Here is a 26,775-nt window from a genome sequence, read left to right as displayed (position 1 = left end):
ATCACTACCCTATATATATATATATTTGAACTCGATATCTATGATTAGTACTGCAATATAACTGGTTGAACTAAAACACCCTAGTTCCAAAAATGAGAGGGATCGGACTACTATTTTAATTAGTAGTGAGGGAATAATTAACATCATTGAGCAACAACTTAATGTTGGTATTATCGAGACGATAGTATACTTGAATATATTGAAATTTGAATAGCTTAATAAAGCACTATAATTAAGCGACTTTAGATTCCATAAGGCTGTATTTATTTAAAACGATCGAGTTAAAGTTTGCAATGTACTTTGTTTTCATATTTACCCAATAATTACTACTCCACAAATCGAAATCGAAATATTCCACAAATCTATTTTATAGATTTTGTATTAAATTAATGAAAATGGAGTACTTATAATATATTCATCCTCGTAAAACGAAGTACACAAATTAGCACGCAGTTCATAAATTGATAAGAGGAGCTTCTGCTGCAGCTATAAAATGTCTGCCACTAAACTAATAATACATGATTATTCAATTTGCAATATTGTATATTGAGACAAATATGTAGTGTGTTTGGTTTATAAGATTAAATCGCACTATTCAATCATAGATAGATAATCATGCAGTACTAATAATTATTAGTTATTAACCCCAATTAAAATAATCTCACAACTTAATCATAGATTATATCTTGGTATTATTTTATCTAGCAACTCGAACACCATCCCTAATAGATTAATACTGGTAGTAGTTATTAGGAGTAGTAATTATTCCTCCTTTCCTCCATAAAGAATACACACTTTAAGTTTGACACGAGTTTTAATGTAAAATTGATAAAGTTAGAGAGATAGAAAAAAATACTAGTAATTAAAGTATTATTAGTGAAGAATGGGTTCTAGCTTATTAGAGAAAAGATTTTTTAAAATTAGAAAATGCATAAAAATATTTTTATGGAATGGATTAAAAATTTTTTTGCATAATCTGCTTGAGTGGAGTAGTAAAAATTGCAGGGGATCCCCACCCGTAGTTAATAATGAAATTACGATATTTAACACAATTTTTCCGGAGTAAACATTTTACACTTAAAACAGTTGCGAGTAATATTTTTGATAATTGCCGCCGGAAAAATCAAATGGCTCCCTCCGCTGCCTTCACACAGCGGCTGGCCGCCTCTTCCTCCGCTTTCCGATTTCCTCTGCTGTTCCGTCAATTGCGTTCGGACGCCACTCTGGAAGCAATACGGAAGGCGTCGGAGAACAAAATCCCCAACTTGGTGCTGTACAATTACCCCTCATTCTCCGGCGCATTTGGAGCGCTTTTCGCACACCTCTACCACTCTCGACTCAACCTCCCTTGCTTCATCTTGCCTTTCTCCTCCGTTGCGCCCTTCAGGTAGCGTGCGCTTGTCTTCTTCGCGAATTTATGGTATTATCTGGCGGTGTTCAGTTAAAAATGTGATTTAGTATTCAATTTCAATCCTGCTGTGTAACAGCATGTATGCAGTATGCATATTTGTTATAATTTTAGCACATGTATGCTCAATGAATGATAATTTGTAATTGAGCTTCTGTTTCGTATTTTCTGATTTGGTTGCAGATGAAATCAGAAATTCATAGTATTTCCTAATTTCAATCCGATTAGGTAATTTATTTACATGTACTCATCACCTGTAGTTAGCATTAATCACAATCAGAGAATATATGGCGATGTTGTGATGAATTTGTTTTTATGCTTATATTGCATTCTGCTTTTAATCTGCTTGAAGTGCGCTTGTCTTCTTCATAAGTTTTGGTATAATCTGGCGGTCTACAGTTGGAAATGGCATTTAGTATTCAATCCTGATGTGGAAACAGCATTTACGCCAGTGTTGTCAAAATGTCGTTCGGGTCGCTCGGGTCGCCCGGGTCGCCTGGGTCGAGACCATCACCGCCCCAACATGGGTGGGTTGATCGAGATACAGGGTCGCCGCTGGGTCGCCTGGGTCGAGTGGGTCGCCTGGGTCGAGTGAGTCGCCTGGGTCGCCCTAAACACATGCTATCTCTGACTTTCTCAAATCTCTCACATGTTTTCTGACTCTCTCAATCACAATTCTCTATATATATGCATGCACCACATCAGACTTTTCAAACCTACTCTCTACACTTTAGAATTCGGCCTCTTCACTCCTAAACAAATAAACAATTCAAAGATCTGTTGTTGCCACCCTTCATATATTCCTTTGTTTTGATATTTTCAGACAATGGTTTCAATTATTTATTGTGTTATGACTTATGAATTGTTTTGATATTTTGATCATTTCTATTTTCCATTTTATCTCTATTCACATGAATTGCGTCTACATTTATATTATTTGATATATTATAAACATTAGAGCAATATATTTATTTTATTTAATATTAAAAGGCAAAAAAATTAACCTAGCTTTGTGGGTCTCTCGACCCCGTCGACCCGCGACCCGAATTTTCACCCCATCGACCCGGTGCACCCCGCGACCCTAACAACACTGATTTACGCAGTATGCATTGTTGTTGTAAGTCAGCACATGTGTGTTGAAGTGAAATGATATTGTGATTGAGCTTCTGTTTCACGTTTTTCTGTTTAGACGGAAATGAAATCAGAAATTCCTATTTCCTGTTTTTTATCCATTTAGGTAATATAGTAGTACTAAATCTCGTGTGTGCATCACCAATAGTTGGCAATAATCACAATCAGAGAATGTATGGCGATGTTGTGAGGAATTTACTTTTTATGTTTATATTGCATTCTGCTTTTAAATGCTTGAAATTTAGTGGATATACTTGCATTTGACCAGAATGTTGTATCAGAGATGCAAGTAGGTTTCAAGTAGGTGTGACTCAGGACCTGATCCACTGTTTTTTTGGTGATGAGTTGCCATAGGCGTACTAACATTTGTGTAACGTTTCCACTGTATATCTCTGCCCTTATAGTCTTCTTTCATTGTAATGTTTCTTTAGCGTTGATGACTTGTGCATAGAAGGAATGAAGACGTGCTACTTTTTAGACTTTTTGGGTCCGAAAGGTTTTCCTTTGGAGCTTTCCAGGCGAACATCATCCACGTGAGTCATTGTTGCACATGTTACTGAATGTCTTTTAACATGTGATTCCTTCTAACTGGGAGTTCTGGACATGAAGTTGGCACTGGTTTAACTCAACATCTTTTGTTATTAGGGTCCTTGGTTTTGATCACCGGAAATCAGTGCTTTCCCAAATTTCTTCAAGGGAAGATTCTGATCCGAATATTTCAATTCATGTAAATATTGAGAAGAGTAGCTCCACTGCTGTGTATGAATATTTCTCTGCTAAACTCTCAGATACTAGATCTTATCAGGTTACTCAGAGCTGGATGTTTTGTTTTACTTTTTCTGTTTTACTGGCTATACAGCTGTTAATAAATTTTCGTAAGTTTGTAGTGATGTCTCATTTTAAGTGCTAGATACATGGCAGATTGATAATATGAGCCTGCTAAACCATGATGACCAAGAACGCATGGAGATGATTCTCAAATATGTTGAAGCTGGAGATCTACGACAATGGAATTTACCCAACATTAAAGCCTTTTATATTGGAATAAGAGAATTCCGATCGAAATTAAACTGCATCACTAACCCACTCATGTATCAACAGGTGCAAGCAACTTGTATTATTTTCGTATTTGTTACTCCATTTTCTTACTTCTTTGGAAATACGACACCGTTGACGCAATTGTTAGCCGAAAAAGCATTAACTGTATCTGTACTATCTGATAGTTGTATTGCTGGATGAAGTAATCTTTTAATAATTTAAAGTCAACTCCATTGAAGGAAAGAGTTACTCAGTCACTGTTCTTTCAACACTGGTATGCTCTGATTTGTGTAGATTTTAATACTTTACTTAGATTTAGTCTTCTTCTGCTATGAACAGTTAACAGAGATTTGCTCTGAAGACTTGATCATCAGGGGAAACACCTATCTTTCTAATCGACAGACAGAAGCAAGTAAACTGCTGAATAAAGTATTCAGGGTTAAGTTGGGCCGAGGCTTTTATGGCGAATGTCTGGTATGACAATTTTGTCCAATGACCTGTTCTGCGATTCTTAATTAGTTGAATTAAGCATGTGATTTTTATCATTATGTCAATCTTAAAACATGTGACTTTATAACATTAATTGAATCAACTTTATTCTTGTTATTTCCTTACTTATTTATTTATTTATTTATCTTTTATATTCTATAATTCTTTATTTATTTTTATTTGGGGGGATTCTATCATGTGACGAGCTTGAAGCTCTTAAAATCCTGAAGTAATATGATATGTTAATTGCATAGTGTCTATCTTGTTGGCTAGGGGATTAGAGCTGAAGGGAATTCAGATTTCAGTGATGAAATGGGCAAGGAACTTAGCCAAATGAGTGCAGCAGCTGGGCTAAGGTGATTGAACCATGCTCAATCTCTTTTCCTTTTATCTTTTCGTAAGATGAATTGTGCCTCATAATTCATGTATAGATCTGTCTTGCATGTTTGTCATATACATCTCTGTCTGCATGTTTTCCAAAAACTTTTGGCCATAATTCCTAATGACTAGATTGCCATTAATCTCAGCAACAGGCATGAACATATGGATGATAGTATGTAGTTGCACAATAGGTGTATAGTTCATGGTTAGTCTGAGCCTTGATGTAGTTAATTGCTCTGTGCACGCGTTAGTTCAAATTACTAGGTGAACCTTTTAAGCATGTTTATACATCATTTTCAAGTTTAATACTCTATTTTCACCATAGTAAATTTGTTGCCTGAAGTAAAACAAACAGAAGTTTAGTGCGGCTATTGCTACCGTGCTAGGTGTTTGTTTTCCATCATACTGAGTTTTCCTACCAATGAAACAGGCCAATTGGAGCAGTCGTTTACATGCAGAGGAACAATCTAAAAATGTGCCTGAGAACTATAGACAGCGGTACCGATACATCCGAAATTGCTAAGGTTTGACTCGGTGGACTTAATTATCCTTTTATGAACTTATTATAAACAGTCCATATAAGAGCTTTTCCAAGAGAATTCCTGATCAAGTTTCAAGTCTGTTTTGGTTATCTCTACCTGCAGGCATACGGTGGTGGTGGTTTCCCAAGTTCCAGTTCCTTTATTATTCGTATGGATGAATATAACAAGTGGCGTTCAGCATTGCCGTCACCAATAAGATAATGCCGTCAGCGATAAGGAAGTTAGTTGGAACTTACTTTGTCAGTAGTTTCGCTTACTCTCTGAAGTTACTTCCATGATTTCATTGACTAGTGTCAATCTAATGGGTTAATTATGCGTTGGGGGTTCCATGTGATCACTTTTATGAACTAAAACTTTCTAACACAGAACGGTTTATAAGTGGTGGTAGACAGTAAATCGTTTGAAATATGACGGTTTGATTTGTATTACAACAGCCTTGTTGTTTGGCACTACTTTCATATCAAGTGTGAGGATTATCTTCTGAGGATTAAGAGGCTGTGACCTTATAATTTATTAGACAATTTTGTTTCTTTTTACCGAAATGTACTTTAACCCCAAATATGTAACACAATTGACCATGTTTATACTAACTCTTGAGATTAATGATGAAAAAAGATTCAATTACTAGGTCCATGTGGCCATCACTTCAGTCTACTAATGTTTCGGTGAAGATTAACCTCTGCCTATGTGTATTTATTAGAGAAATGATTTGGAGGGAGGAGAGGAATGTTTCCTTTGATTTTGGAGTAATTCCTAAGATTAGTGACACCATATATGTTCAGTGTATTTACATATATTATAACCAGATTTTATTCATTGTGGATTTCTTAGTTTAAGATTATAGCCTTAATTACGTATTTTGGATTTCTTAATGCATTTTTCCTCGAAATTCAATATTTCTATATCTTGGATTCTGTCTTGTGAGGATCGTAGGATTTTTAGGTTATATGAGTGCTGCGTTTTACTTCTTTAATGATTGTTAGATGTGAATATTGAAGTGTTTTTAGTTTTTAACTGATGAAATCTCATGGTGAATTTTCAATGGAAGGTCAAATTTGCACATGAGAATGAAGTGTAATATGGAAAAGATAACAGGGAGGGAATGATGACTAATTTGAAAGGTTTAGTTGAACCATGTGTCTCACTAATGGTCCCATTTTTACAGCTGGCAAAGACATGCCGTGATATATGAGATAGAATCTTGTATGAGGAGACCAAGAAAAGTGGGTCAGAAGAAGACAAAAGATTTACTTCTGGATTTTCTGTGTTCTTTGGAAGGAAGATTTCATTGAAAAGTTTTGAAAAGATAAAGAGATCCCACGCTCTGGTGTGGATTCAGAGTATAGAGCTATGACTATCTGTATGTGAGATCATGAATGTACATTGGTTTCTGTATGTGAAGTGGGTTTGAATGTTTGAATACAAGCTAATATGTGAATCAGGCTGCAATTCACATTGCATCTAATCTAGTCTTTCATGAGTGAACCGGGATATTGAGATTAATAGTCACTTGGTATAAGCTGTGCTTGATTAATATCTATGCCCCAGCTTGACGGGAAGTGTTAGAATGAGATTTGTGTATATCAGTATTTGGTATGAATTGTAGAGCAGGTTAGTGATTTCCTAGTTCATATAGGACTATTGTGTATATACAAGTACTTTGATCAGTAGATGAATATACATATATTTCATGTTTCTACCTTTGATTTAACATCTTACAATTGCAGAATACTCAGAGAAATATGGGCAACAAAAATATCCTTGATACCTACTAGTGGAAAACATTTAGCACAATAGTTTCAGTAAACTGGACAACCAGCAACTTGTATGCCTTTAGAAGTAGGACAAGTAGCCAAGCTGCAGTGTTCACCGCTCGTGCCCCACCAATCTATTTCTTTATCCTCTATGCCGAATGTAAAATAGAGTGCCACTGCCATGAAAGCTACTCCGGCATCTAGAGCTGCCGAAACAATGTAGTTATACCTCTGCCACCAGTTTTTCCGGTAATGGAAGAGGAAGTAGTTGAAAATCGTCCCAAAGATGACCCAGGCATTGTAATTTAATGGTGTTGCAGGTGGCATCATACCCGTTGCCCCTAGGAGGACAGGCAGGTTGATTAGAGGAATCCAAGATTGGTTTGGAAATGCCTTGTGGAAGAGCCAGACAATGACAGGACCTATTGCACCTCCAAGGAAAAACCAGTTCATTGAACTATAATTTCCAAGACTTCCGAATATTCTTTTGGGCCCCACTAAACCCCAAATGACTGATGCGTCGAAGAAGACTCTGTCTCCGGGGCATGTCCACGGACTGTCTGGTGGAAGAAGGTCATCGTGGCATATGTTTTTGATAGATGTAAGCAGCCACCACGCCACAGAAATGTTGATTGTTCCAGCTATAACTGTTCCCACGGACTGATGCAGCATAAATGGATTACAAATGAGAATAGTAAGTCAACTGGGATGGTAAGAATTTCAGTTATTGATTAAACAACAATATATCATAGAAAGACTGTCTTGCATCTTAGAGTGATGAGTATTATTTCTTCTGTGTTAACACATTTTCCAATTTCCCGTAGTAAGGCCATGCTGAGCATTCTCATCATATATGTAGGTTGGTAGTTGAATGGATGATTAGTTTATTAGAGAGTGGATATCATCCCTTTTGGTATCCACATCGTCTTATCCCTTACAGTAGGTAACGGCTGTAGAACTCAAAGTTTAGCTAACATTGGTTATTACCCATTTAAAATGATGTATCTATGTGGTTAGTTAGGACTGAAACATAATTGTTCTATTCTGATTGAGTATACACAGTTTGAGAGCATGATGATGAAGAATGTGAGGTGTTCCATAAATTGAACAATGCAATCTACCTGAACTATAAACATCGATCTGGGAGGGATCTTCATGTAGTGGCCTAGCTTGAAATCACTTAGGAAAGAGACAGCCTGTGCCATGCTCATATATCCGTAGACTTTAAAGCAGACATTTGCAATTGGTCTTCCTGGGTATATGAGACCCATAACATACTCTGTGATTATGTTCAACCCAGGAGTCTGCAAATAAAACATTTTTATTTTTGTATCAGAGAATAATTATATAAAATTGTCAGTTGCTATATGATACTTGAATGTGTTTGTGAGCATGCACGGTGTATGTTTGGCACTGAAAGCACAACTATATTCTTTTTGTAGTCAACAACATTAGAGAGGAATGCCATTGCTCAGTTACCTGGTTGGTTGTGGCTGTGATGATGCTGATTGGAAGTGTGAAAACAAAGGCAATGATACAGGCGAAGATCAGTGCCCACCATGGCATCTGAACTTGGTCATTCAAGAATATGGTGAGCATCAGAGAAGCAATAAAGGTCACTGCTAGTAATGCATAGAACCACCAGGAAGGTATGTCTGCGTATTTGCGCATAAGCCTTGTATGAACGTCCTCTTTTTCGTTGTATGAAGCACGGAATCTTTCGATTATTTCCCTGTGGTTTACAAATTAACAAGCTATTAAGTTAATCATCATGTTTGGGATGATGAAATACCAGAGTATGCTCTATGCATAAAATACACTTAGGTGGTATCATTTTTACTACTTGTATGCAATAACAAGGCAATTCTCATTGTACCATAGGGTAGACAAAATTGAAAAAATGCATTTAAAAAAGTAGCATCGAAGTTCAGTACCTTCCGTAGAAGAAGGCTACATGTGTTAGGGTAGATGCAATAGTTGCAAAGCCAAACCCATATGTCAGGGAAAAGAACATGCTGAGATGTATTCTGCCCTGCTGTTCGTACTTTTGAATATCCAACTCAAACTTGTCGTTTACAATTGCAGATATGTTATACTTCTGACCTTGAGATGTGAACAGGTGTGACGAGAAAATTGGAAACTTCCTAGCACCATACAAGTTGAATCCCCAGTAGGCTGTAGGAAGCACTAAGTAGATTATGAGTACATAACCCGCAAAGACATTCATTATGGCAAAGAAGGGAGTTACTAGTGGGCTTCCCAAGAAGGATGCTACGGCTGTCCAATCTAATGTCACGGCCCCGAGGCCAAGGCCTCTCATGCCTGATCCAATCTGCTGTGCTGTGACTGACTTGGAAAATGCCCAACACATCCATGAAATGCTTGTGAGAGTTGGAAACAGGTACCCGGGAAATAGGTACCAGGAGAAGCTGCATATTAGCACAATCAGGAAAAACTTTGCCCTTGACATGCGCGCCTCATCTTTTTCATGCAAAGCCCTGCAAAGTTGGAAGAAATCATTGGTGAGTTTTTGTACAAGAATGTGGAGTTTAGTCTGTCTCAATTCGGACCATGCTAAATGTGCAGATGAAGTGGAGAAAACACATGATTTTGAAAAGGAATGAGGAACACTGCACATGCAAATTCTGCTCTCTTTCCTTCGCAATTTTGGTTCATTTTTACCCTTGAAGTCTACACAATGTTTCATTGTTGTATTTTCACATGAGATCTTTCAGTTTGGAGATGTGCATTTGATATCTCAAAATCTTGGGAAAATATGTAAACTGGTCAGCTTATCAGGTGCTGTTCATTACTTGTAATAGTTTTTGCACGTATAAATAACGAAGCTTTCAACCTACTGATTTCACAGCCTTATTCTATCTACCTTATCTCAGGATTGATTTTTATTGCCTCAGTAATTTCACATATCTCCTTTCTTATGTCAGTCTGATTTTGTGCGAGCTTCAGATACGCTGATATGCACCAGGTTATTCGATTCAAGAGCTCCTCTTTCAGGTTTGGCTTACAACATTTTCTCATCTAGTTTAATTCCAGCTAATGTTATTAAGAAAAAAATCTCCAATTTTGCTGTTTCTTGAGAGTAAAGTTAGAGGGAGTTCATTTTCTAGTTGTAATCAGTAAAAGTTGGCTGTTTTTCAATAAATTAAGTCATAGATTCCATGAGCTATGAATCTAGATGAGATTTTAGGTTTGTATGGGTCCATGAATCTGTCCACAAACTAAGTCTGATTGATTGCTGAGGAATCTTGGTGGGTGCATTTAAGATCAAGTGGTAGTAACTGTAAGTTTGTGAGCTGTGACAGAAAGGCCGAAGATTTAACACGTGAAGCTCATAAGTACTATAAACTTGCTTCCATCTTCTCTCTCTCTCAGTGGTGTACATCAATTATTAAAGCAAATGTATAGCAAGATTGTGCAATAATGTATCCAGCTAAATATATTAGTTTTGGAAAAAGTTGGATATTCATTTAGCTTAATTGGTGACAAACGTGAACCTAGGGCCTATCAAGTCAAATAAGTCGTACAAAAAGGAAAAGGATTGCCCACTTGATGAAATCTTATATTAACATAATATGCACTAGTAGATACTCCTATAAAATAAATGACAATATAATGAGATGATAATGACTAGTAGTCTAATAAAATAAAAAATAAAATAGTGTGGAAGCAGGCGGAAAATTTGACTCACCGGAAGAGGGAGACTTGGACTAGAGTTCCGGGCCACCACATGTGGGCCGGCTCGATCACGTACTTCCTCAAAAGCCCGGCCCACCCATATCCCAGCACCTGCAATATTCCATTTTATTAATTTCTCACCACCCACCAATAAATATCTCTTTATGGTTTAGAAAAAATTGTTTGAGTATGTCACAAGTGGAAATATAAATGAAATACGAATTCTACTTTTTTAGTTTTGATTTTGGATAACTTATTCAAATACTAGAGGACACTGATTTTTGACAGAATGGAATAATTAATCTAGGAAGAAGAATGACTTTTACTAACAATACCCAAACAAAATTTCCTACTTGTAACGCCGGTTGTCAGAGACAAAAAAGACTGTGATGAGAGAGACTCACATCACAAAATTCAATAACAATGTATCTTTCAATAATCTCCCCATTAAAAACTAATTTAGGTTCATAAATAACAATCCTAATCAAATAAACTAGAAATATACACATCAAGAAAATTATCAAGGGAGTGACCTAATTAGTACCTGAGTAGTGATAATGAGAAGCCAACCAGCCAAGAAAGAGATCTCTCTCCCATAAAAAGCCTTAACAATGGTGACAATCCCCACCCCGTAAGCCGACCCAGACCCGAAAGCGCTCCCAGCGTTCGCGAATATCGAAATGAGCACGTGCTCCTTGATGTTGAACGGGCCCGGGTTGAGGGAGAATCGCCTCAGCCCGAACCCGGGCAGGCCGAACCTCGTCTCGGGCAGCACCGCGGCCAAGAAGTGGCCGATGGGGAGGGACGCCACCTGGACCGTGATCTGGGTTATGATGAGGGGCTCGGTGCGGTAGGCGAAGAACTGGTTGAGGAAGGAGAGCATGGCGCAGGAGAACAGCCCGAGGAACCACATCCGGAACGTCCACACGGGCAGGGTCGGGTCGTCCGTGTTTGTTACTGTGAGACGGACCTCTTCGATGGGGGACTCGTCGTCTTCGTCTGTGGCGAAGACGACTGCGGCCGGGGGTGCTAAGGTTCCCATGTTGAGGAGAGGAAAGTGTGTAGGGAGAGGGAGAGTGTGTGGGGGAGTTTGGGTTCACTACTTGGCTATGAGATTTAATATGTGGGTAATGGGGGTGGGGCTAACTATATAAGATGAAGTAATTGATATGGTGAGAGTTGGGAATTTTGAATGTAGTGGAGTATTCTTTTTTGGTACTATTATAGAGTGGAGTAATAAATAAGGCAGGTACTGTTTGTATATTTATACAAGGGAAATGTTATGATACATGTCTTATGTGAGTACTATTTGTAAGTAATGCTCTCCTTCACTACTTCAGTTCATATTAGGTTTTAGTAGTACTGTTATTTATTTTGTTATATATATTTATCTTTATTTTGTTTTATATATTTCAAATAAATTAAAAATCGAACTATGAATTTTAGATAATTTTAATATTAGTGGCGACTGATAATAATTTTGAAGGTTTTAGAATTATATTAAATATATGAAACGAATAAAACAAAACAAAGAATACTGATGTAAAATAAACTAAAATCGTTATACAGTGATTTTTTTAAGTGGTAATGAAGAAAATGTGGGAGTGATGGGGATGACAATTGACATATGAAGTCAACCAATTGTTAATTATGCTTTGTTGTTTGTAAGAATGTGGAAACGTAATTAACGGAAGAAAAAATGTTGATAATTTGGGAAGCACTATCATATGAGGATGTGGAATTTGAATATAGTGAATTAATGAGGATAGGACGATTCTTGTGTTTGGACGAGGACGATTCAAATGTGGAGTATGGCTTCGTCCCCACTTAAAATTAAACTCATTAGTCTACTCTCTATGTATATCCAAGATTTCACACATTCATTATAGTATTTGTCTTTCATCTTACTTAGATATCTAGAATATGAGCTTAACTGGTACTCCATCTTTTACGTTACGTGTGAAGGTTCGATACCGTGAAAAATAGGGGAACAATAGAGAACATGTCTGACTGGCGAGAACAAAATACACATCCTATTACTACTTTTCCACTAGTGGCCCGACCGACATTGTTCTGAGCGACGAGACGAGTATGAGGTTCATATTTTGATAATATTATCAAAGTATGGAAAAAATAGTCATATTTGATGTATATATTAATTTAAAGTGTGGGGAAAAAAATTAGTCATACCAGTGTGGTTCATATTTTTTTTAATGAAATATAAAAAGGAATACTCCTATTGGCTTTGCTTTCATAAAAAACAGTAATCTTTATTAATGGCAATTACTCTTAATCACAAAAAAATGTCAATTTTAATCATAGCCTCGATCATTTCAACACAATTGCTTTAAATTATGAAAACAATAAATTTTAGCACAATAATATAATAATTTGATGAAGTTGCTAAGTAATAAGGGAAATTCACATAAGTTTTTTACCTAAAAAATTATCCTCTCCTATTTGTTAAGAGTTTACATTTGTTTGTTTTTCTTAAATGGGAGTTTCATAAAATAGTAAACATTTGAGAATCACATAATATAAATGATTCAACAGTATAGGTCGAAAATAATTTTATAAATATAGATACCGATTTTCTCGTCACAGGAAATGATTTGATCGCTCACCGTGAAAAATTGTGTAGTTATAAAAATTAAAACCAAAAATCAAACTATAAAGAACATACTACTTAATTCTTTAAAATATCATTGCATTGTAGGGTAAGTGAATTTGAATGGCCAATATATTGGTCTATTAAAATGGCTGTGACTTCTAACTTGTTTGTAGAGAGATAAGGGTAGAAGGAGGCCCACGAGCACACGTTATAGTATAGTTGGAGTACTAGTAAATTGATAATTTATGAATATTATATGGTGTAGACCACTTGTCTAGTTGACAAACTAATCATTTAAGGGAGGGGCATGATATAGATTTTTTTATACAAAGTCATACAAGTAAAGTAATGTTTGCGCACGAGTTTTAATGTATAATCAGTAAAGTAAAAGAAAAATAGAAAAATAAATAATTACAGTATTATTAGCAGAGAATAAACTCACCTCATTTGAGAAAAATGACTTTAAAAATTAGAAAATGTAAATTTTTGTGAGACTGAAAGAAAGTACTACTATTATTTAAGTCCGACCAATTACCACATTGTGCACCAAACTTTATTAACACAATAACATAACGTAAAAATAAGTCATAATCGTATCATTTAAAGGTTGTTCAAATGATTACATCCTAAACTTATTACGCAAATCCTACATAATTTTTTTATTTTATGACTAATTATAGTTAATGAGATATTGGCTCTCTAATGATGGCAAAAGAGATTATTTCTGCTCACATGAAAAAGAGTCTCAACAAAGTCTATAAAATATCCCAAAAATTACTTACAAATACATGTGAATAAATTATGTGTTTGAGTCTTGCAAGTTTCTACCAACAATTTGCAACTGTATACATATCCAAATCAGATGAACTAATCATTCATTTCAAAATTACCAAATAATTACCTAAATAATTTTCCATTATATAGTATGAATTAAGTATAATATCTCTTTGTTATCAACCATATAACACTACAATTAGTTAATCATATTTTTTTAATTTAGCCATTTAAATAAGGTCAACTTATACTTTTAGAGCGATTATTAATTTTTTTTAATTCTCATATAAACGAATTTTTAGTAAAAATAAGTAATCTTTTTATATTCTTCAATGTAACAATAAAAATAAATTAATTTTTCATAATTTAATTCAAAATTTGTGAAATTAGACTAAAATTCAATCAAATTTCTTAATATAATGATTATTCTCTACCTTCAATACTAATCTACTTTCTACCTGTGTTGACCTCTGGTGTTTATAGGTAATTGCATAAACAAAAAATAGAGTTATGTTAATTTTATTTGCTCTTATTCAAATTTTGGGTTGTTTGTTGAGTATGACTGACTCTTTCAAGATTAAATCTTTAATTTATCCACAATTTGGATTTTCCCTGATTTCATTTGGGCTAAACAAAAACCTGGCATTTCAGTTGTTCCGAGCTTCTGGGTTGATTCAGGTAACTCTTTTTTTTCATTTTATTGAATAGCTGCGTTGCTTGATTTTCATTTTTGGGGAAGTTTTCCTTGACTCTTCTGCTAGTAGTGATTTCAACTTTGATCCTCTCTTCAGGAATGGTGATGATGAAATCCTTGACTTAGTTCTTGCAAAAATCAGGTTTAGAAGTATGAATTTGGGGATATAAGTTGAATAATAGGTGTTGAGAAATTGATTTTTTTTTTGTTGTTGATATAATAAACCTATACTATAATTAGATTGATTTTGAGGAATGTGATGGAGCTCACTCATGTAAATGGTGAGGGAGAAATTGAAGAGAGCGAGGCATCTGAAAGGATAAGTTTTAGGCAAAACCCATTCCACCAATCAAATTACTCTGGTGTTGTGAGGAAAAAGGCTTACATTTTTGATGGGGATGGGAATTACTTCAACAAGGAATGGGATCTTGTGCAAGGCTCAGGCAAAGAGTTTTGTTGGTATCATGTTGAGCTCCCAAAAGGGAACCATAAGCTCTCCCAGCTGGCTCAGCATCTCATCGACGCCCTATCCCCGCCCCTAAAGCTCCAGGACATCCTCTCCCTCATCAGCAACGGCCCGTTTTGTGGCCACGTTGACGGTGCTCTTGTGTTCAGAGTTAACTCTCCCGGCCCCGCCTCTAGCAAGTTCACCTTTAGGATTGCAGCTAGGGTCACCGAGAATTCAGTCATCACGGTGTCGTTGGGGCGCGTGCCTAGGCTGGGATTCTCCCCGGCGAATGAGTCTTTGCTGTCGGAGATCCCAATTGTAGAGAGTTCGAGTAATGGCAGCAGGACTAGTGAAGGTAGGGATAGAGGGGGGATTGTGATAAGGGAGCATGTGCTGGATTTTCTGCTGACTATGAATCATTCGGAGGAAGCTGATAATCCTGTGCCTAAATCTGTCGCGGATCTTGTGGTGCACATCATCGATACGCACGTGGATCACCTTCAGGATGTCGTGACCAAGCTTGAGATTGAGCTGGATGCGGTCGAGTTAGAGATGGACAGAGGTACATCACAACATCCTTTAAACTCGGCTTATTTATGCTTTTTTTGTTATTCTCGTGCTATGTTTGAGGGGTCGGACAACTTTCTTGATTTACACTGCTTACTTGTAGTGCCTTTTTGGATTCTTGGCATGTATTATCTTCTTGATGATTTTATGTGCATTGTGATCCTACCGGATTTTTTTTTACCGTGTAAATTTAACCGCCCGTTTCATGGAAAAACATATTATTAGTATCTGTTACTCCATCAGTACTTGTAGAAAAAAGGTTTCGGCAGGTTGTTATTTCTCCTACATGTAACATACATTGAATATGAACTGAAGTGCAAAGAGAGAGTGTGTATTGATGGAAGTGAAGAAAGATAGGAATTTCGGAATTATACCTTATCTTCTTCGAGAACCACTCCAGAGCAGTAAATATCAGAATTTGGTCGAAGTATATTTTTTTAATTGATGTGCCATTTATTAAATGACCATATCTATATTTTCGTTCATCTTGTATAACTTGAGTTGAAGTGGCTTGACATACTACGTAAAAACAAATGGCCAGTGAAAGAAGAGCAGCGGTCTCGTTCGTTCTCTCTGTCAGACCGCACAAAAATTATCAGGAATTGTGAAAAAGTTTCTTTTGAGAGTGTATTACTTCTATATAGTTTCCTTAATGAATATTTCCATAGCCTGCCAAATAATAGTCTATGTTGCGTTTACTCACACGCGCTACATATAATGACAGATGAGACGAATATATGATGCTCTTAGATCCGAGTCTTGGTTAGATGTCTGAAAATTTTATCAGGGATTGTGAAAAATTAGTTTGTGTATATTTCTGGGATGATCGAGGCTAGTGTGGATCGATAAGACATAGATGGACTAGTTTATCGAAGCTATATAAACGTTCATCTTATATTCATCTCGATGTATGCTCTTAAAAGAAGTAGGCTGCATTATTTGGGGAAAAATTAGATGGTACAGTCTTGATCTAAGGGATCTTAGAGCACTCCCGATTTATTAGATAACTAGGTGTCTCATTTGTTACTTCATCACTATATGATACTCAGTGATATGTTTGCAGGTGGTTTTGCTATGAAGAAGCAAATGTTAGACAGCCGAAGATTCCCAAAAATGAATCTCGATTTGCAACGTCTATTGCAGGTATTTCACCATCTAATCCATGCTTCGATAGCCTCCTTTTTGAGAGCCAATGTTCTGACTTGTTTGGGGAAACTCCAGGTGATCGCACACGGTGAACAAGTATTTCCCCGAGTCAAGGAGAAGTGTTCGTCTAAAGAATGGTTCAGCAGTGAAAACATCAACGCTTTAGAAGAGTTGATTGGTCGTATAAGGAGATTAAAGGAGAACGTTGGCTTCATAGCCAACCGCGTCACAGCAATTCAGGCAGGCCTCGACAGCTGGCAGTCCGAGCAAATAAACCGAAAACTATACTACCTCTCTTTCCTCTCCATTATATTCCTGCCTCTGTCAATAATAACCGGAGGTTAGTTTTTCACATTAAACGCGAAAACATTTTTCCTATCACGCGCATAACCTCGGCTGTCTCTTGTTGGCAGTGTTCGGGATGAATGTGGGCGGAGTTCCTTGGACCGGACAAAGAGACCCCGCGCTAAAGGATGGGTTTCGCAACGTGATGATGGTCTGTGCAGCGATGCTTGCAGTCGTTCTCTTGTGCTTCGGTTTCCCGGCATTGTACAGCCGTGCAATGGCCTGGTGGAGAAGGCCGACTATGCAACGAAGCTGGTCCCTCAACCGGAGGTCCTTCATTAGGAGAGCCGGGATGGATGGAGGGAGAACAGACAGAGGGGGGTATGTTCGACTTTAGGCTGCAGCGTGATGATCATCGTACGTGCTAGATATGTTCGATCTTCTCCCTCTTTTGATCCGACATCGTCTTGCTCGGGAAGGATCGTTCTTGTACTTACAATCGTTGATCATCTGCTAACTTTTACACACAAACACACACACTAATTCTTGGTTTGCTAGATGTATCATGTAGGCCATTCTTGCATTGGTCTTCTCCTTGGGGATATTGATTTTCTTGTATAGTAGATATATTTTGTTTAATTGAGATGGAAAGTGTAGCATGGTGTTTCTTATATAAATATATTGATATCCAGATGACAAGATTTATACTTTTCAACTAATTGAAACATTCATCTCAGGCAGTTATGAAATTTAGCAGATTTAATGTATTTTCGAACTACTCATTCCTATATGGATTTATATTTAATGCTTTGATAATATTTTTGGTGTACACATATATAGTTAAATTTGTGATACTACTATTTGAGGTACATCCGTAGTACAATATGTACGGAGTATCTAATTTTTCTTACTTTATTTTCACGTCTTTTAACTCGCCAATGATTATTTATTAATCTGTATGTTAAAACGAAATACCTTGACACTGATGAGACAACAATAGTATCAAGCAATTGGATATATATTTGTAGGGATGTATTCATTTCCTTTTCTCATATTTCCTCCTTTTTCCTTCTTGATCTCAGCCGTTTATTTTCTCCATCCTAAGGCCGAAAATATTGAATTTAAATATTACATTTTAATCAAATTTAATTCGAGGAAGGTCATAATAGGGAAACACTAATTTGGTGGTTATGGAAATTTCCATGATTTCCTCTCCCTAAATCTCTGTACTTATTATGAATTAAGATCATGTTTTCAACATATCTTCTCTCCCAAAAATTTACATTTGTGCTTTATGAGAGGCAGCGACGGGGAACAGGGGTTGATACGACGTCGGCTCTGGGCTGGATCGCGCACAGCCACGGCGGGAGGAAAACAGCAACATCCGTTCAACGGCGACCCTAGTGGCGGCAGCGCTGGCTGATCAACAGCGATGATGGAGAGTCGCGACTGCGACGAATCGCAGCGGCGATGAGAGAAGAAGATATGCGGAAAGCTGAGCTTTCGAGCTCACCGACGGTGACGACGGAGTACAGATCGGAGGGCAGAGAAAGCGAGGTTGGGAACAGGGGCAGTAGCTGCGCGAAGGACAGCAGCTGTGCAGCAGTTCAGCGACGGAACGCCGACGAAGGAGGGAGAGCAGACCTAGACAATGGCTCACGGCGACGGAGAATTTTCTAAGAGAGAGGGAGCGCTGCGTGAAAGGAGATGCGATACTGTGTTGAATTCTGATCTGTAGAGTATAATGCGCAGTTTAGTTTCTGTAATGCATTATATGTGATATGTAATGAACATTTATCTTGACCCGTTTAATTTAACTTATGCAGTGTTTCGATGTTTGGTTCACGTTTCTTGTTTCCCCAAGGGTTTAACAAGCCTAGGGGCTAGGGTGTAGTACGTTCTAAGTCTAAATAACGTTGTCCAAATACACGAGCTGCAGTAATTTATCTGGGGTCGCACATTCATAGTGCGTAGGTTTTTTTTTTACTGATATACATAATGTACATATTATATAGTATAATGCGCATTTTACTTTCTGTAATGCATTATTTGTGATATGTAATGAACATTTATCCTGATCCGTTTAATTTAAGTTGTGTCGTGTTTTTGTGTTTGGTTCACGTTTCTTGTTTTCCCTAGGGTTTAACAAGCCTATGGGCTAGGGTGTAGTACGTTCTAAGTCTACATAACGTTGTTCAAATACACGAGCTGTAGTAATTCGTCTGGGGTTGCACATTCATAGCGCGTAGACATTTTTAAAACAGATGTACGTAATGTACATTTTTTGTAGAGTATAATGCCTAGTTTAGTTTATGTAATGCATGTTTTGTGATATGTAATGAACATTTATCCTGCCCCGTTTAATTTAAGTTAGGCCGTGTTTAGATGTTTGGCGCACATTTCTTGTTTTCCCTATGGGTTTAACAAGCCCAGGGGCTAGGGTCTAGTATGTACACATTAATAACAACGTTAACAAAGACCATTAGTTTGATTTTATAAAACTAGTGTTTAGTTATAATCGCGGATATGCACTAACTTTGACTGATTTACATAATGTACATATTATGTAAGAGACGAGGGCCCTTTCTTCCTCTAGGGTTCTTCGGCTCACCCTGATCTCTAGCTGTACTTGTGCCACCTCGGCCAATCTATCCCTGAATCTTTTCGCAAGTGCTACCGGAATTACATTGTCGATCGCTTCGTCGATGTCGAGTCTTAGCCGCTTCTCTGATATGGAACAAACAACATAAAACATCAGAAAATTATCATTAAAACATAATACAACATGATAAGCGCACTTTGAATCTTCACTGAGTTGATTAACCCATATTCAAAATACATCTCATAATGCCTAATATACTCCAAATAATGACAATAACCTGCTACATAATGCACCGGCTAAACCAAATAATGCATATATGTAACCTTCACTGAGTTGATTAACCCATATACACAATATCTCTCATAATGCATAATGTACTGCACATAATGACAATTAGATACTACATAATGCACTGCCTAAACCAAATAATGCTCATATGTAACCTTCACTGAGTTGATTAATCCATATACACAATATCTCTCGTAATGCATAATGTACTGAACATAATACCAATTAGATACTACATAATGCACTGCCTAAACCAAATAACGCCCATATGTAATCTTCACTGTGTTGATTAACCCATATACACAATATCTCTTATAATGCATAATATACTGCACATAATGACAATTAGATACTACATAATCCACTGTCTAAACCAAATAATGCACATATGTAATCTTCACTGAGTTGATTAACCCATATACACAATATCTCTCATAATGCATAATATACTGCACATAACAATTACATACTACATAATGCAATGTCTAAACCAAATAATGAACATATGTAATCTTCACTGTGTTGATTAACCTATATACACAATACCTCTAATAATGCATAATATACTCAGATAATGACAATTAACAGCTACATAATGCACTACCTAAACCAAATAATGCACATACGTATCTTCCAATAACCACAAATTCCCACAACAGCAAAATAACCGGGTCCATAATTCAAAGTATTTAACAAATAATGCATCCAAGTACATCAACAATGTAAATTTTAGATTACCTAATGCGCACTAAACAATCATGCAATTACCCTTCCAGTCAATAACCAGAAACGAAGATGAATTCATAGATAAAACCCTAGATAAGACCAAATTGTGGCAATAAGCTCACATACTCCACGAATCAAGCAAATCCAGACACCAAAATTCAGTAACAGATAAACAAATCACATGCCCAACCAATTTGCTATTGATCTTGGGTAAAAAACAAATAAAAATACCGCTAACAGTAGAGCTCATACACAATACAGAAACATCAGATGCATAGGAGTAATAAAAAAGTCACACATGTTGCGGAGAGAGAGAGAGAGAGAGAGACGGTGGCTTACGTGGCGGAGAGGTAGTGGATGAAGATGCGTGTGCTCTTAGAGAAGGCAAGGAACTAGTCGCGGAGAACGGTAATCTCGGAGCCGATGGAGAGCTGGGAAAGCTTGTCCTTCACCACCCTAAAAATGTGCGATTTCTGGATATGCCCGGTTGCTTCCCTTGGCGGCTAGGGTTTGGAGAGTGGGTGGAAATTGGGGAGACGATTTGCAGAGAGAAGTGAGTTGTGGGATTGACGTTTGGAGCGAGAGAGTGGGAGAAGATGGAAGGTTGAATCAAATCCCGCTGAAATTTCGCTCATTCCGTTTTGGGAGATTTTCAATGTAGTTATTTTACTAGTTTACCCTTATAATGCACAGAATCCACCCTATAATGCACCACGGGATTAAAAAATGGGATTTCATCCGGACCCTCCATCCACCACATCTAACGACCCATATTAAGAAGAATAAAAGATCTTAGGGATGAATAGGAGAATAACGCTCCCCTATATTTGTATCCAATTGTCATTATTCTAGCTCTTGCAATTACTATGACTATGGGATGAATTAGAAACCATTGTCCTTTTTATTTTATAAAAAATGCTGTAGAATATAACAAAAATAAAAAATAAAAGTGCCTTGCAATTTTTTTTATTTTGCCCTTGCATATCTTGGGAACAATCCACCTAGAATTGCAACCACGTATATCTAGAAGCTTCCGACCTTACATTTCTCCGCTATTTATTTATTCACATCATTTCTTTTTTTCTAAGAGGGAACATCATTTTTGGTCCACCAACTTTACCAAAATATCATTTTAGGTCCGTAAACTTTAAAAATATCATTTTAGGTCTGTGAACTTTGAGTTAGTATCATTTGAGGTACTTTTTACTATTTTCAAGTTTTTTTGGACGAAAATACCCTCAATACCTTAAAATGTATATATTTTTAATAAATTTATCATATATTCATATTTTTTTATAAATATCTTTACAATCTATTTTTGACAAATTTTCTAAATATAATTTGACCTTAAATATTATCACTTAATTTTGTGACACGCAAGTAAAATTGCTTCGTCAATTTTTTATATTAATTTTTTTAAAAAATTGAATAAAGAACTTTCTTTAATAATAAAAAATTGAATAAAGATCTTTTTATAAATATCTTTACCATATATTTTTGACAAATTTTCTAAATATAATTTGTCCTTCAATATTATCATTAATTTTGTGACATGCAAGAAAAAATATTTATTCAATTTTTTATTATTAAAGAAAAGTTCTTTATTCAATTTTAAAAAAAATTAATATAAAAAATTGAAGAAGCAATTTTACTTGCATGTCACAAAATTAAGTGATAATATTTAAGGTCAAATTATATTTAGAAAATTTGTCAAAAATATATTGTAAAGATATTTATAAAAAAATATGAGTATATATAAATTTATTAAAAATATATACACTTTAAGGTATTGAGGGTATTTTCGTCCAAAAAAACTTGAAAATAGTAAAAAGTACCTCAAATAATATTAACTCAAAGTTCACGGACCTAAACTGATATTTTCAAAATTCACGGACCTAAAATGATACTTTAGCAAAATTCGTTGATCAAAAATGATGTTCCCTCTTTTTCTAAACCTCAGCTATTTGGGGCAGTTTCACTCTCCTCTTTCAAAGCTCATCTTCATAAACCCTAAACCCTAGCAACCAAGGTGCCTTCAGATCGCTCCGTTTCAATGGCCACCGCCGTGCTCCTCAGATCTCTTTGCCGCCGCGATGTTTCCTCCGCCCCTATCTCTGCTTTCAGAACAGTACGTATCGCCAATTTATATGATTGTTTTCTTTTTTATTTTCTCACGCGTTTGATTCATTTCTGTATGATATGGTGGTGTGCAGTTTTATTTACTGTCTTGGATCTGGTGTGAACTGCGTATTTTATTTCAGGAGGTGACTGTGTATTAGAATATGTTTTTGCAGGATTTCTATTGTGATGAATCTACGAATTTGTCCTTTGTTTTATGTGTCACATGTATACGGCTGCTATGATTTCTGGTGATTTGAATTTGCGAGTAAATATTTTGAACATCGTCGTCTATTGTTATCTGATTTGTATGCAAACCATCTCACAATCTGTGTGATATTAGTATATCGGTAGAATTAAGGATTGACCGAATGCTGGATGTGAATATTCCCAGGATTAATGGGTAAATTAGTGGCAGTACTTCATGTATCTTGCCATTGAGCAGTTTCTAGTTTATGATGAGGCTATATGATTAGTGAATTTTAGGAGTCAAAACTATTTAATGCTTTGGTTAAGATAATTCTATATGTACAGAACCTTTATAATTGAGTCTTCTTTCTGAAGACTATATACTATTAGCGTTAAGCACCTCGAGAATTTAATCACCCACTTATATATTGTGTGTTTCAGTTAACTGGAAACACCAAACCATCATGGGCAGTAAGCAACAAGTGGGCAGGTCTTGTGAGGCCATTCAGGTATGTTCCGTGCTCATCATTTTGTATATCAAGCATTGAGTAGTTGCTTTATTTCTTTTGTGATTCAATTGTATTTTCTTCCTGAACAGCACCAAACCGGCTGGAAATGATGTGATTGGTATTGACTTGGGTACCACAAATTCTTGTGTGTCTGTTATGGAGGGAAAGGTGCCAGAATTTTCTCTCAATTGAATTTGTATCTTACTATTTGTTATCAATTGATTTACTTACATGTAAGATGCTTACAGACTCCAAAAGTTATTGAGAATGCTGAGGGTGCTCGGACAACTCCATCAGTAGTTGCATTTAGCCCGAAAGGAGAACTGTTGGTTGGAATACCAGCAAAGAGACAAGCTGTCACTAATCCAACAAACACAGTCTTTGGCACCAAGCGTCTAATTGGTAGGCGTTTTGATGATGCTCAGACACAGAAAGAAATGAAGATGGTTCCTTACAAAATTGTCAGAGCTCCTAATGGTGATGCATGGGTCGAGGCCAATGGGCAGCAGTACTCCCCAAGTCAAATTGGTGCTTTTGTCCTGACCAAGATGAAGGAAACTGCTGAAGACTACCTCGGGAAGACTGTCACGAAGGCTGTTGTGACCGTCCCTGCGTATTTCAATGATGCTCAGCGACAAGCCACAAAGGATGCTGGGAGAATTGCAGGGCTTGATGTGCAAAGGATTATTAATGAGCCTACTGCAGCTGCACTCTCTTACGGCATGAACAATAAAGAAGGCCTGGTTGCAGTTTTTGACCTTGGAGGTGGAACATTTGATATATCCATTTTGGAGATTTCCAATGGTGTCTTTGAGGTGTTACATACTTGTTAAGTGCATTTTAACTGATCCTGTCTTTGTTTATGTCTTTATGCTGATACATATTTGCTTGTAGGTGAAAGCCACAAACGGTGACACATTTTTGGGAGGGGAGGACTTCGATAATACTTTGTTGGAGTTTTTGGTTAGTGAATTTAAGAGAACAGACAGTATTGATCTGTCCAAGGATCGTCTTGCTCTTCAGAGACTACGGGAGGCAGCTGAGAAGGCAAAGATAGAGCTCTCATCAACTGCTCAGACTGAGATCAGCTTGCCCTTCATCACTGCTGATTCAACCGGGCCAAGGCATCTGAATATCACATTGACAAGGTCTAAGTTTGAGGCTCTGGTTAACAGTTTGATCGAGAGGACTAAGAATCCTTGCAGGAGTTGCTTGAAGGATGCTGGCATCTCCACCAAGGAGGTTGACGAAGTTCTCCTCGTTGGAGGAATGACCCGTGTTCCAAAGGTTCAGGAAGTAGTTACTGAAATCTTTGGAAAGTCCCCTAGCAAAGGTGTGAATCCTGATGAAGCTGTTGCCATGGGGGCTGCTATTCAGGGTGGCATTCTCCGAGGTGATGTCAAAGAGTTGCTTCTCCTTGATGTTACACCGTTGTCTCTAGGTATTGAGACACTCGGAGGAATCTTTACCAGATTGATCAACAGAAACACCACAATTCCAACAAAGAAAAGCCAGGTCAGTTGCATTTTGTGAAGTTGTATCTTCTTCTAAAGGTATTACACTAATGAATTCTGGTTCAAGATTCACTGATATAAGTCTTAATATTATTTCAGACATTCTCGACTGCTGCTGACAATCAGACCCAGGTCGGCATCAAAGTGCTTCAAGGAGAGCGTGAAATGGCCACAGACAACAAAATCCTCGGTGAATTCGACCTTGTGGGTATTCCTCCAGCTCCTAGGGGCTTGCCTCAGATTGAAGTAACTTTCGACATCGACGCCAACGGTATCGTTACTGTTTCCGCAAAGGACAAAACCACTGGCAAAGAGCAGCAAATCACAATCCGGTCATCGGGTGGTCTGTCAGAGGACGAGATCGAGAAGATGGTTAAGGAGGCCGAGGCGCACGCCCAGAAGGATCAAGAGAGGAAGGCATTGATCGATGTCAGAAACAACGCCGACACCACCATCTACAGCATTGAGAAGTCCTTGAACGAGTACAGGGAGAAGATTCCAAGCGAAGTGGCAACCGAGATCGAGACTGCCGTCGCAGATCTGAGGAGCGCGATGGCCACAGAGAACATCGACGACATAAAGGCGAAGCTTGATTTGGCTAACAAGGCCGTGTCAAAGATCGGGCAGCACATGTCTGGCGGTGGCGGCTCGAGTGGCGGGCCCACTGGAGGCTCCGAGGGAGGTGAGCAGCAGCCACCTGAGGCAGAATATGAGGAGGTGAAGAAGTAGGGATGGCTGAGAGTTGATTCAGCTGAGTTCATTTTTGTATTTACATTACTATTAGTTGGGTTGTGGTAGGAGTTCGATTAGAAACTTCCTCGGGCGGAATTGAGCATCGGATTTCTTCTTCTTTTTTGACATAAATTTGGTGAAGAATGATATATGCTGAAATATCGTATAATAAATCCTATGCTGCTTGGGGTATGAGATTTCGTTTTTGGAAATTGTGTTGTGTGCATTTTGCATCTTTGATGAGATATATCAGCAATGATTTTTGCATCTTTAGATTCTCTCGAGTTCCATTTGATAAGACGACTCCATTTTATCATCACTTTTGAACATATTCTTAAGGCTACGCTAAAATTGATTTGAATTTGTAAACTTTGGTACGAGCATTAATCACTCTACTACTTCATCGCTTGCGTTTAATTTTATTATTTATATTCAAATAGTAGTATTAAAAAGTGGAAGAAATGAAAAAGTGTTAATTTTTGATAAAAAAATGACGGACATATCAAAAATAAATGTGACTAGCTTATGATAGGACACATGGAGTACTAAGGATGTGAGCTTTGCGTAGGGAGTTTGTTAGAGCATTAGCAGTGGTGCGGATGTCCCGGCAGATATTCCAAAAACACATTCTGCCACGTCATACGGACATCCCACTGCACAGTGACGGATATCCCCAAAGACATCCCGACGTACTTCCCACAATAAAAATTCACAAATTAAACAATTTACGGAATTAAACAATTTGCGGAATTAAAATTTCGACACAAATACAGGGAAAATGAAACCACTTTATTTATAAAAAAACATACTTAATTAAAAAAAATTAAATTGTTAAAAAAAACCGTCTTCTCACTCCTCGAATTCCCCACCGCCAGTCCCCTCGTCGTCCCCGCCGCCGCCATCCCCGGAATTTGGGCCATTCCGGGACTCGCCCCGGGCATCTGGGACATTTGGGGCATCATCCCATACCACTGCGGGTACATGTTGTAGTACCCGGACATCATCCCCGCCGCTGTTTGAGATTGGGGCATCATCCCCGGGATTTGGGGCATCGCGGCAGACATCGACGTACTACCGCCTACGGGAAAATTAGGCGCATGTGACTCGCTCGTGGCGGAGGAATCGCTATCGTG

General features: G+C 37.4%; 4 protein-coding genes across 10 annotated transcripts; 3 read left to right on the top strand and 1 right to left on the bottom strand.

The window, feature by feature from the left end:
- Window positions 1–1,076: 1,076 nt before the first annotated feature.
- LOC121757173 lies at window positions 1,077–8,318 on the top strand. 6 transcript variants are annotated; one of them, XM_042152686.1, is made up of 9 exons: window positions 1,077–1,387; window positions 2,971–3,072; window positions 3,185–3,344; window positions 3,461–3,640; window positions 3,917–4,051; window positions 4,340–4,422; window positions 4,878–4,971; window positions 5,092–5,209; window positions 8,186–8,318. In XM_042152686.1, the coding sequence occupies exons 1-8, from the start codon at window positions 1,128–1,130 to the stop codon at window positions 5,188–5,190; spliced, it is 1,113 nt and encodes a 370-aa protein (XP_042008620.1). In that variant the 5' UTR covers window positions 1,077–1,127; the 3' UTR covers window positions 5,191–5,209; window positions 8,186–8,318. The 6 variants fall into 6 exon arrangements, with proteins under 6 accessions (XP_042008620.1, XP_042008621.1, XP_042008619.1 ...); XM_042152687.1 differs by lacking the exon at window positions 8,186–8,318 and adding an exon at window positions 6,717–6,828; XM_042152685.1 differs by lacking the exon at window positions 8,186–8,318 and adding an exon at window positions 6,155–6,454.
- On the bottom strand, window positions 6,658–11,618 carry LOC121757172 (oligopeptide transporter 4-like). The gene is made up of 6 exons (XM_042152682.1): window positions 10,984–11,618; window positions 10,453–10,550; window positions 8,678–9,241; window positions 8,223–8,475; window positions 7,865–8,047; window positions 6,658–7,403 (listed from the first exon to the last, which is right to left on the bottom strand). Exons 1-6 carry the CDS (start codon window positions 11,479–11,481, stop codon window positions 6,789–6,791), a joined length of 2,211 nt encoding a protein of 736 aa, XP_042008616.1. The 5' UTR covers window positions 11,482–11,618; the 3' UTR covers window positions 6,658–6,788.
- A 2,632-nt stretch (window positions 11,619–14,250) lies between these two features.
- Window positions 14,251–17,607, top strand: LOC121757959 (zinc transport protein ZntB-like). 2 transcript variants are annotated; one of them, XM_042153405.1, is made up of 6 exons: window positions 14,251–14,502; window positions 14,616–14,660; window positions 14,759–15,528; window positions 16,597–16,676; window positions 16,755–17,019; window positions 17,093–17,607. In XM_042153405.1, exons 3-6 carry the CDS (start codon window positions 14,778–14,780, stop codon window positions 17,359–17,361), a joined length of 1,365 nt encoding a protein of 454 aa, XP_042009339.1. In that variant the 5' UTR covers window positions 14,251–14,502; window positions 14,616–14,660; window positions 14,759–14,777; the 3' UTR covers window positions 17,362–17,607. The 2 variants fall into 2 exon arrangements, with proteins under 2 accessions (XP_042009339.1, XP_042009338.1); XM_042153404.1 differs by having other exon boundaries at window positions 14,616–14,668.
- A 4,942-nt stretch (window positions 17,608–22,549) lies between these two features.
- LOC121759655 (heat shock 70 kDa protein, mitochondrial-like) lies at window positions 22,550–25,854 on the top strand. The gene is made up of 6 exons (XM_042155315.1): window positions 22,550–22,708; window positions 23,329–23,396; window positions 23,486–23,564; window positions 23,645–24,211; window positions 24,291–24,911; window positions 25,010–25,854. Exons 1-6 carry the CDS (start codon window positions 22,634–22,636, stop codon window positions 25,637–25,639), a joined length of 2,040 nt encoding a protein of 679 aa, XP_042011249.1. The 5' UTR covers window positions 22,550–22,633; the 3' UTR covers window positions 25,640–25,854.
- Window positions 25,855–26,775: the final 921 nt, after the last annotated feature.

This window comes from Salvia splendens, chromosome 12, assembly GCF_004379255.2.
Source record: "Salvia splendens isolate huo1 chromosome 12, SspV2, whole genome shotgun sequence".
NCBI lineage: Eukaryota > Viridiplantae > Streptophyta > Magnoliopsida > Lamiales > Lamiaceae > Salvia > Salvia splendens.
This window is presented reverse-complemented; position numbering and strand designations above follow the sequence as displayed.